Source organism: Electrophorus electricus, chromosome 6, assembly GCF_041902795.1.
Source record: "Electrophorus electricus isolate QZ-2024a chromosome 6, ASM4190279v1, whole genome shotgun sequence".
NCBI classification, from domain to species: domain Eukaryota; kingdom Metazoa; phylum Chordata; class Actinopteri; order Gymnotiformes; family Gymnotidae; genus Electrophorus; species Electrophorus electricus.
Window position 1 is genome coordinate 13,168,589 of NC_137502.1, and position 11,412 is coordinate 13,180,000.

At 39.0% G+C, this 11,412-nt stretch overlaps 2 protein-coding genes across 2 annotated transcripts; both read right to left on the bottom strand.

Moving 5' to 3' along the window:
• Positions 1-931: 931 nt before the first annotated feature.
• cox5ab (cytochrome c oxidase subunit 5Ab) lies at positions 932-5,394 on the bottom strand. Its single transcript, XM_027008758.3, has 5 exons — positions 5,230-5,394; positions 4,390-4,506; positions 3,289-3,410; positions 1,386-1,514; positions 932-1,063 (listed from the first exon to the last, which is right to left on the bottom strand). Exons 1-4 carry the CDS (start codon positions 5,300-5,302, stop codon positions 1,401-1,403), a joined length of 426 nt encoding a protein of 141 aa, XP_026864559.2. The 5' UTR covers positions 5,303-5,394; the 3' UTR covers positions 932-1,063; positions 1,386-1,400.
• A 3,550-nt stretch (positions 5,395-8,944) lies between these two features.
• On the bottom strand, positions 8,945-10,902 carry rpp25b (ribonuclease P/MRP subunit p25, b). The gene has a single exon (XM_027008820.3). It carries the CDS (start codon positions 10,055-10,057, stop codon positions 9,380-9,382), a length of 678 nt encoding a protein of 225 aa, XP_026864621.1. The 5' UTR covers positions 10,058-10,902; the 3' UTR covers positions 8,945-9,379.
• Positions 10,903-11,412: the final 510 nt, after the last annotated feature.

The following is an 11,412-nucleotide window of genomic DNA, read 5'->3' on the forward strand; positions in this document are numbered from 1 at the left end:
TAGAAACATAATGTGATGGCCCGTAAATGTTGCTCGTTACTCCAAACTCTGCACTAGTCAAACAGTGTTGCTTCAGCTGCAGCTGGTTACTGCAGAATTGCCAAGCCCAGGTGACTGTGAGGTTTAGCATTTTGTGCCCGTGTTTCATGCAATGAAGGATTACAAATAGGACACCCCTTCCTGTGCTTGTAAGTGAATTTAACCAGTTCTCTTTCCAGATGTTCCTGGCTTCTGTGGGATTATACTCATCATGTGTAGTTATGATGTTTAATGCTCCCAGAGGTATACGAATCACATCATGATTGACCCCAGAGCAGTATTCCTAAACCCATATAATCCACTCAGTATGACTGACCCAGGATAACTCTTAAAGTCCACACACCTATAAATCACACCTTACAGCACGCTTCCAAATAATTTTAATATTGACCGACTCCAAAGCAAATCTAGACCAATAAGTCAATGTTATTAACCTTTGAATATAATTGCTATAGCCCCATATTAGTTATGTATTTATTATAACTCACCCAAGATCAGTACTTAGCAAGCCAAATAATTTTCACTCACGATTTAAATATTTCTCATGACTGACACCAGATTAGTATTTCAAAAGGCCCAATGGCTTCATAGCTGTTTGAATGGCTTCAGACCAGTTTCTTAGTCTTCACAGGCAAAGAAGCCTCAGTGTGACTTACCCCAGATCAGTGGTTTCACAGCACACACCCCAGCCACTATATTCATTCATCAACTTCTTATACCCCTCCCAGTCAACAAGTCTTTGTGCCCTAAAACAGCATTTTACACCTTCCCCTCTGACTAAAGATTAGGATTCTCAAATCCAAGCCATCTAATAGTTTTCAGTTTGAATTATAAATTAATAATCTTGGAGTTTATTAGGTTAAGAGAAAAAAAACAAAACAAAACACACCCATTAGATATTGCTCTGTTTATTAGATCCATAATTTTATACATGACAGGACTGTGCTTTATAAAACACTGGACAGTAAAGTACAAGGCAGGGACTTGAAGTGCAGCGAAAAACCTCGTCTCCTTTTCAGGAGTCCTGGAGAGAGGAAAAAAAAGACAAAATCTGTATAAATACGGCATCCCAGCACTGCAATAAAACACATTTGTGATTTAGTCAGCTAAACAGTACGCTATGTTTTGTATTAAACAGATGTATTAAACTAGACTATTGAAGAAATGGAGACAGACTTTTGGCTGCTTCACAGACCTCAGCATCATCCCTTCCAAATAAAACCTCTTAAAACCTACAGACCAATGTAACAAACCGCTGATAGTTATCATGCCTCATTACTTTATGAAAAGCAGATTAGAATGAGAGACAGCAATTAGGAACAAGAACACCAGAATGAGGCACTTGCCCTGAACGTAGGCATTTAGGCTCTATCGATGCCCAATTCCTCTGGGGTGGAGATGCCGAGCTCTGTCAGGGTGGGACGAAGCTCCTGGATCAAGTACGGGTAGATCTCTTTGTGTGGTCCTGATTTGTCCTTATGAGAGGATGACATTACACATAGTTCACAACACTACAACTAATCAAAAGTTCAAGCCACACTATGACTCATAGTGGACACAGGCTTACAGTCAGTCCTAGTTTGTGTACATTTATTATAAGAAAAAAAAAATTAACATGTTGCTATAGCAGCACATTTATCTAAATTAAATGGAAATGAGCCGTTTATGGGTTAGATTGTTGTTTGCTTAGCTGTACTAATACTAAATTGTGGTACCACTTCTTTATGAGTTAACTCTCTTTAAAAAAAGATGATCTGAAACAATATTAAATGTCATCGCATACTTTAATAATAATTCACTCACAAGGACTATTTTTTTTTTCCTTTTTAAAATGCAATTTCATTTTGCAGAAGCTAGTTAGCTACATTCAGCAATTCTGACTTCCCAGTCATGGTAATGAACTTATTATTTGAGGAGCGATAACATTTGCTATAGCCAAAGACCAACATTACTACTAGTGCAGTAGACTGAAACTTTACAACTAACTGTAACTGTTAATTTCATTGTGTTAATATTCTGAAAGCACTTAATGCATCTTTGTAATCTAGTTTCATCCTATGATGCTGAAAAAAACCCACTTGCTTATATATGGACATAAACATCAGTGTAGTTCTACAGTACAGCAAACAGAAGGAAAACCTTTGTACAGAGCAACCAGAAAGAAACAATCATGTAACTAGCTGTGACCAAATGTATTTCTTTTGACTTGTGGGTTTAAGTTGAGTTCTAACATACATATTTGTACTGATTTACAGAAAAGGTCATTTGTTCCAAACAATTTTGCATTTAATGAATACAGAGGTTTATCACAAAGCTGCTGCATTAGTTATGAGACTGAAGTTTAAAGTTTGTGTGTAATGTTAACCTAAATAATAGAGTCCATAACCACCCCCCCCCCCCAAAAAAAAACCAACAACAGAAAAAACACATACTTGTTCCTCTAGGGTGAGTTTAAACCTTAAACAAACATTTTTAAACTTTGTGAGAAAAATTAATGGTAAATTATTTCTGGGTATAAATGTAGACATGTTGATGGCTTGCTATGAAATACATTGACAATTTGTGTTATTTAGTTACTTAAATCCTTATTTATTTCTCATATTTTTAAATCATTTTAAATTTGATTAGGCTATTTTTAATATACTATACAAGAAAAACAGCCTGTTCGAATCAGCTCAACAATGAGACCACAAAGGATAACTAATTTCTATGTAAAACTACATTTCTATTGAGCCATCATTTAAAAAAAGTATTTACATTTGTGCTCATATAATTTTTTTAGTATTTGTGGCAAAGTCCACAGCACACTTTCTTTTCCAAACAGAAATAATGGTCATCTACACATGTAGCATATTATGTAATGCTGGGTTTTAAAATGGATTTGTACAATCCCATTACAGGTCTAATCATCATAAACATTGTTACAGTCAAAATACTTTGGTATTTATTTTTAGACACAGAACTATAAAATGCCTAAAGGTCAACAAGAATAAAACCTTTTAATACTAATAATCAGTTTAGTGCCATGTAAAAAGTTGAGAAAATTATATAAATAAAAAATAATAATATAATGTGTTACAAGATCACAAATTGTAGACAAATAATATATTACTATAAGAATATATGTATTTTGCCTCCTTTCTTTTGTGTCATGCCAAATCTTATATTTAAGGTTAAAAAGCAAAAATTCCATATTAGGAACACTGCCTAAGCACTACACATATCAAAGCTGACATGGAGGGCCCTCACCTTCACTGCCTCCAGAATACGGATTGCACTGGCCAAGTCATCCAGTCGTCTGCAGGCCCTAAGCACAGAGTCTAGGATCTTGGGCTCAGGGACCAGGTCATAACCGATTAGTGTGTTCATACCTGAAACGATGGATGAAATACAATGACAAAGCACTTTTGTAAGTCGTTCAGGATAAGAGCGTCTGCTAAATGCCGTAAATGTAAATGTAAAATGTGTCCATAGTGTGAGTATGTTTTTCATTTATCAGCGATTGCTGATTAACCATTAATAGTAGGATGGTCTGCAATTCTGTTCAAAAGTTTCATTTGGAGAAGAAAAAATTCAAATTCGTAAAATTCAGTTGAGCAAGTAAAATATACAAAATATATAAAATGACTGCAAATTCTTGATAGGCAAGACTGTGTGTAATTTTATGCAATGCAGAAAATATCAGATGTACATTGTGTGCACCACAGGGTAAATGAATAGATAATGTTTTTTTTTTAAATATAGCACTGGAAGAGCAGTTCAATCTGTGCATGCTAATTATCTACACAATGTATCTTTTCTAGATTTTTAAGTGTTTTTCTTCTTACAACACAGATGTTTTTTGAAATGGCACTATATTAAGTATTGTTAAAATCTCCTCTGGATATAAACTTAATACATAATAGACATTACACAAGTGCCTCCAGAGTAATTATTTATGAAAACATACAACTTAAGGAGTCAGCCATTAGATCTAAAGTATCATCGCGCAACAACACTTTCCCCAGCAAAAGAAAGTCCAAAGCAATGACAAAGCAAATACACACAAATGTATACATAGCACACACATAGGACATGTATGTTCTGGGTAATGCTTAATGGATGTTATGTCTCTAATCTGCTAATCATAGTGTATCTTATCTAGGCAAAGGGAGGAGGTCAGATTAATGTACATGTATTGAGTCCCAATATTCTCATCAATGCTTCAGTCTCTCCACCTATTAATTGTAACCAAAAACATAAAAAGGAGACAGTGTGCCTCATGTGACTGAAGCAGTCAAACAGGCTTTAACTAACACAGCAATGTCGATTCATACCAATTAATGAATTTACATGGCTCTCATATTTTACCTTTCCTAAGCTCCCAGGCATCAAGGTCAGGCTTGCTGAAGTAAGTCACCCAGCGAGCATCAAACTCCTCATCTGTCTCCATGCTAGCATGGGAGTAGCTTCGGGACGCCAGAGGGGCTGGAAAATGAATATGTCATTTATACTCGCAGATTTCATGATAAACACGAAGGAATAACTAGTACAGCGTTGTCGAGCTTTAATCTTGAACGAAACCGGATATAATAATAATTAGCACAGCTGGAAAAATGTCTGAAGATTGCACTTAGCTAATGTTTACACTACATAGCCATCTATGATAGGTAAATCTAGTCAACTAGCTTCAAAGAGAGTCAAATAGTGCCAGCTTTTGAAGATCTAAAAAATTGAGGATTTTAACGTTACAATATGCTGAGTAGATTCACTGACTATCATATCTTCATGCATTAGGTATCAGGTTGACGATTATATATTTGAAGCTGGTTTCCTTTTGTTGGGTCATCACAAGGGCATGCACGGTGCTAGCTAATAGGCTGGACGGCTAGCTAGCTAACTATATATGCTAACAAGACTTTTTGGACTGTTCCAAGTCAATGTAGCTAACCCTAGGTAGTTGAATTTCGTACTGGGCCAGTTCCTTAGGGCCAATACTTACTAGCTAGTATTTTCAGTCAAAGTAAGGTTACTCGAGGTGAAATATATAGGTTAACTAGCTGGCTAGGAAGATAGCAAGCTAAGGCTACTGTTTACAGCAAATGCTGCTCTTGAGCGCTATGATTAGCTAGTTAGCATAATAGAAAGAATGAGTGAGCAGCCAATTCGACTGAAAACCGGAATAAATCTTTTACTACAAATCACACTTACCAGTGTAACAAGGGCGTATCCGCGCTAAGCTCCTGATACTTGAGGCTGAAACACGAAGAGCTGCAGAGAACATCTTGCCTGCCAAGCGATTAAGTTAGTTCTCCTAGCTAACGCTATCTAGGTTCTATGGCTCAAAGGGTACAGAAGGGAAAAGAGCCTTACACCGGAACACGGCAATGACGTGGGATGATGACAAAGGCAACAGCAGTATATCTTAAAAAGATTTAATGACGATTAAATAGTGGGAAAATATTAGCTTGTAACACATTTCCCTTTTTCTTACGTGTGTCATGTCGATTCTTTTTAACTATGTTTTTTTCATTGGCAAAATAGGATTTCACCGGTGCCTATAGGTTATGCTTCCTTATTCCTTAATCATACCTGTTCTTTACATTATTCATTATTCCTCATTACATCGTAACTGACGGTCACGTACAACACGGACCCGAATGCGAGTTATGTTCGATCACTTCACCCCTAGATGGCGATGCTTACAATACATTCAATTTTGTGATCGTATGGAGCTAAAACAGGTACTGCTACTGTAGATGAATAGTGAATTTTCCCTTTTTGAAATGTTGTTGTTGTTGTTTCGATATCGGTTTTAATCCTCATCTTGACAGAAAAGATACTACAGCCTAAATTAGAATCTTCTGGTGTGAACGCACACTGTAACCACCGCGTTGCTGTTGAGCAATATATTGATGACATTCAAATTACAGTTTTAGTTAACTATGACAACATTAACACATGAATTAGAACTTGTTTGTTATGTGTAATCATGTAATATTTTTTCAGTAAAAACGTTTTACCAAGTGCCTGTTATCTCCTCGTACAGCTTTGACTCCAGTTCCACAATTACACCCTCAACTGCACTGATTCATTCAATATGCACACATTTCCGAAATGTGTGCGTCCAGAAATGTGGTCTCTGAGTGAACAGTGCCAGTTCTCAGCTACATTCGGCTGTAAAGAAAATGGTCGCTAACAAAGTGAACAGTTTCCTTATGTTATTGCTATTCGTTGTATGGTAACCTATTCAGATCAGCAACAAAAATAGCTATCAAACCTCAAAACCAAATAAAAAACACCTTCAAATAAACTTCTATTAATTTATTTACATTTGTTCATACATTGAATGTTGAGAGAGAAAGATGGAGAATAAAAGGATGAAAAATGTCCCCTTTGGTCTGTCCTGGCAAAGGGTAGAACAGTGCCTGGAGCAGTCAAACACTAGCTGAAAACATCAGCCCAGTAAATATTCAATTTAAAGGATTTTTCAGATAAGAGTGTCTGAAAAATGAAGGCCCTGGCCATTCTTCTAGATAAGAAAAGACGGCACCATATGGAGGGAGGGAGATAGTGAACTCCCACACCAACCCAGAGCCCTCAGTCTTATCCACTACAGAGAGAGAGAGAGAGAGAGAGAGAGAGAGAGAGAGAGAGAGAGAGAGAGAGAGAGAGAGAGAGAGAGAGAGAGAGAGAGAGAGAGAAGGGCTATGGAAAAAGATGGCTCTGAAAACATTAAGTACAAAAGTGCAGTTCCCAGGTATTGCTGAAGATGTGGCGTTATTTTTTTCCCCACGCCACAATTTGGACTGTTATGTATCATCAGAACATCCCTGTGTGGATTCTAGGAATCAATGTTTTGTTGTTTGTTTGTCTGTGTTAATGTCCATTACATTTTATGCCAACCTTGCACATAAAACTTATTCGCTATATGGTTATGCTCTCTAAATGTTTTGAATATGTAGCATATTTTGTTCTGTTTTTAAATGATGTATGATGTTCTTATTCTTTCCACCAATGTAGTAGCTTTGAGACCAATTTGAGAGTATATCATATATATATATCTATATATATCTATATATATTTTTTTCAGAATCAGAAGCAGACATTTCAGGAATTCATACATCCTACCAGATTTTTTGTGTGTGTCTTGACCATCTATTGGCTCATAAATTTCACCCAATTAACATTGGTGCTTTGTGAGGCTGGAGGTAATGGGGTATGGATGTGTCTGAAATGTTCAGGCATTTACTAGCTTGGGCAGTGTGCTACCACAAGCTTTTAAATCACACATACAAACTCTCTGTCTTTTCTCTCTCTCTCTCTCTCTCTCTCTCTCTCTCTCTCTCTCTCTCTCTCTCTCTCTCTTTCTCTCTCTGTCTCTCTCACACACACACACCTTTAGTAATTTGATTAGTGAAACCTTTCTGTGAGGAGGATGGTGGTGAGAGAAAGAAACAGGCCTCTATAGACAGTGGGCTGGGCGAAAGTCAGTTAAGTCAGTGATATAAACGCAGATAACCTCTTGTGTGTCTCCAGCACTTTGAGGTTATGTTCTGTTTGAGGTCTGAAGCAGCAGGCATCATTTCCTCCTCACAACCTTGGGTTCAGTGCCCTCTTTTGATTCACTTACCAAGTTCTTCAGGAAGGTTAATTATATGTCTACTGCAGACAAGAGAAACTCAGGGAAATGAGTGTAATACTCAGAGGGTTTTTAAAGAGTTGCTGCCTATTGTTCAAAGCCCAGTGCAGCCCCTGAGACTTTGAGTACATTTGCAAAATTGGATTGCATTGGGTTGTATTGTACAAACCCATTACAGGTATCTAGTGACATTTTGATAAATTAAATGCATTAACTGGACTTCAGGCCTTAGAGATTTTCATTATGATCAGGAGAAACATCCCCAGGTTACACATGAAAAAAAGTATTATGTACTTAGTCATGGCTGAAGAAGTTAACTCAGATGAGGCACCCTGTGGACATTCTGTCATTGTCCTAAAATGATTGATGTTCTATCTGAACATACTGCGCCCACTGCAGGGAAGTGTAATCTGGTATAAACACAGTTTGTGGGTCAGCACACTTTGATCTGCCCTAGGGATGCCTTGTAGATCCTAACACTGATGAAGAAATTATATTCTGTTCATTATTCAGCGCTAGCAGGGATTCAGTGAGTTGCAGTATTCTAGGCTATCATGGTCTTAAAGACAAGCCAAAATAATATCTTCAGAGGTGACCGCCAAACTCCCAATGTAGATATATGTAATGTAATTACAGTAATACTGGACTCAGCCTTTATAGAGTTTTGTGTTGGGGTCATTTGAGGACAATGGTATGGCACTGAATCTAGTGAAAAATTGCAAATATTTCTCCTGAAAATGAACAAAGATGATCTGGGATCATCATCACACCTAAATGAATGTTCAGTTGTATTGAATGCCCAATAGTATCTATCACTTTAGCACCTGAGGTTAACAGTGAAACTTCAGCTCGTTCGTATCAAGCAAGGCAACGTGAGCTCGGATCTCACATGTAGGTGGATGCTGCTATAGTGCAATAACAATCGATGTCCACCATCTTTTAGAGCTCCTTTGGCTCTTAGCGTTCATTCCTGCACAGTCGAAAACAGAGCACTCACATGCAAATGACCAGAATTTGGATTCTGTAATACTGTATTGCTTTTAAATACAAACTAAAAACTTTTTTTTATTTAAAGCATCTTAACACTCATCTTGCTGAGCACTGGTGTGGCATAATTGTTCCTTTTGTTTCCTGCTTTTGTTTTGTTCTTAAATGTTTACATTTTTAATAGATTTTTAATTTTGTTCTACTTAATTTCCTGGATTATCAAAGTACATTGTTCTGCCTCTGCTGTAGCTGAATGCTATACAGTGTGATAAAATAATAGGTGCACATGACATCATGTAGAATATTAATTTTTCCCCAAATAATTTATTCTCAGGGAAAGTGGGCAACAAAACAATGTACATTTTAATCATTCAGCATGCCGTATAGCACTAATGTGATACTGGACAATAGTTTTCTCTTTACAGCAATGAACAATCCAGCTTGGGCATTAGCAAGAGAAAGACAGATTGATCCAGTCACTAGCAGTTCTGAAATGGTCATGCCTCAGACATGCTTCTGATCTTTTTAAAGACAACACAAATCTTACTTGTAACTTCTGTGGGTTGAGATACATCACTGCACTCAACCAATCAAGCACACTGCAGATATCACAGTGAAAGAAATCTCCCTGTCTGTAGGTCCTCTAAATGAGTTTCACAGTTTCAGTGGGTAGCCCTGATTTCTTTTTCCCTCCAAATCGGCAGCATGTTTACCTTATTGAGGGTCTCCACTCTAAGGGCAGAATCGTTTTGGCTGTGTTTCACTTTGGATGGCAATGTGGTCAAACGGTCTTTTTCCTGCTTGGTGCAGTCCATCATTGCCTTCTCTCTCCTCCCAAAGAGCAGTCTGGGTCTCCGGTGGCTGGTACCCAGGCTCCAGAGGGTCCAGAGGGTCCTTGGATAAGAGGATGCTGATGGAGGGCACTGTCCTGTGCACAGTCATCTCCCCGTCACCCCCTTCCTGACTCTCCCACACCTCCCGCACGCTCTTGTACCGCACTTTAGTCAGCTGGTGCAGTCCGCCCATCTTCCTCTTCATGATCTCGGCACAGGTGATGGTTTTGGTCACCGCTCGGCCCGATCCTGTGAACACCACCTGCCTCAGGCTGGCCTGCCCGCTGCTCCCTGCTTCGCATTGCATCCGGGCCATGGCAAAGCCCATGAGGTTGCGGATCTTGCTGCCTTCTTTCACCCTCATCTCCAGAACGCCAGGCAAGAGCCCTGGGAATGGGCATGGGCTGTCCTCCTCTGTGCGGCACACCTTCTTGAAACCTGCCGTCATACCCCCCTTCAGTGCAGGGCCGGGTGGAGGCAGAGGAGAAGGGGTGAGCAGAGCAGCAGTGATGTGGTGAGTGGTGGCAGTCCCACCCTGAGGGGGTTGACTCTCCTCCTGGACAATGCTCAGATCCATAAGAATACCTCCTTATCTTAGGGGAGTGTTAACCAGCCCCGGTGAGTCTGGAAATCGATGCTTGCTGTAAGCGCCTGCTACTATCTTCTACAAGATTCATGCCTCAATCATGTCTTCATATTCACTGCTTAAACAACTCAGAACCCCGCTAGCTCACTCATACTTCACCATGATATGTAAAGTCTTTTTTTTTCTCATAAAATGAACAATCTAGCTTGAACAGGCTGAAAGACATTAACAGCTGAAAGCCTCAGCCAAGGAATATTATCCACTTAGTTAGGCTTTGATTTAAACCATCTATTGCTCCTTCTCATGGAGTGCTGAAACACAAGAACAACCGCCAAATATAATGGAACAAAGTGGCAAGTACAGGCAAAGCTGAATTCAAAGGCCTATCGCTGAAAATAAAAACGTTCTTTAATTAAAAACATTACCCCTGTCTCATGTATCTGAGCATTAGTGAAAAAAAGGATAAATTTCATGATGTGATCTGATTAACTTTTGAGCAACTTCTCTGATTGTCCAGTGCTTCATCCCGCAGAGCTGAATGCTGATTACTTGAAAGCAGTCATCACTTTTGCAGAATCTTTTTCTCACATCTCTGATGATCAAAAGGGATCTGAACCCTTGTCTTCTGCCCTCCACTCCTTTTCACTGCTGTCCTCTCCCCCTTGCACTGCTCCGAGCTGTACTCCCATGGACTCTGCAGGCACTGCCTTCTATCTTAGTTTTCTGGCAGGTACAGGCTTGGCTTGAATCCATGCTGCCTAGAGTCCTTTAAGGATTTCCATGTGACAAAGTCTGTGATTTCTTGCCAGAGATGCAGAGGGGAACAGTGCTGGTTTGTAAATGCAAGCACGGGAGGATCTGTGTGGGTTAGCGGGCGAGAAACAGGGGGCTGGCACAAGACAGAAATATTTCAGCCCTCTTAAAGGTGCAGTAGCCTCCTCTGGGTCACACAGCTGTCAATGCAGTAACTAATGGGCATGGTTTAAAAGCGGGAGTCTGTTTCTTTAAGAGCAAAAGCACCGGTTCGAACAACTTGTGTCAATCTGTTTAGAGGACGTTCCAATGCATGTGCTCAATGTACATGACTCATTAACTGGCAGCTCTGAAACAGGGAGTCAGTCAAGCTTATAAAAATGCATTCTCACCGGGTGAAACAATAAATGAAATTAGCTCACTTCTAATTGAAAATATCCTTCAAGGGCCTGCCGAAAGTAAGGGGCATTAAATTGCACTGTACTTAGCCTTTTATCCTTGTAAATGTTTTTGCTCATTACTGTTTGCATAATGTGCTGTAAATTTTCCTGGCAAAGAAGCAATAAGACCTTCTTCATAAAGTATATGGGTCT

Excerpts from the sequence above, each read along its gene's own strand:
- rpp25b (XM_027008820.3), bottom strand. The coding sequence starts at position 10,057 with ATGGATCTGAGCATTGTCCAGGAGGAGAGTCAACCCCCTCAGGGTGGG.
- cox5ab (XM_027008758.3), bottom strand. The coding sequence starts at position 5,302 with ATGTTCTCTGCAGCTCTTCGTGTTTCAGCCTCAAGTATCAGGAGCTTA. Across the intron at positions 3,411-4,389 it reads TGCCTGGGAGCTTAGGAAAG|GTATGAACACACTAATCGGT; the intron begins GTAAAATATGAG and ends CCATCGTTTCAG. Across the intron at positions 1,515-3,288 it reads GTATTCTGGAGGCAGTGAAG|GACAAATCAGGACCACACAA; the intron begins GTGAGGGCCCTC and ends TCCTCTCATAAG.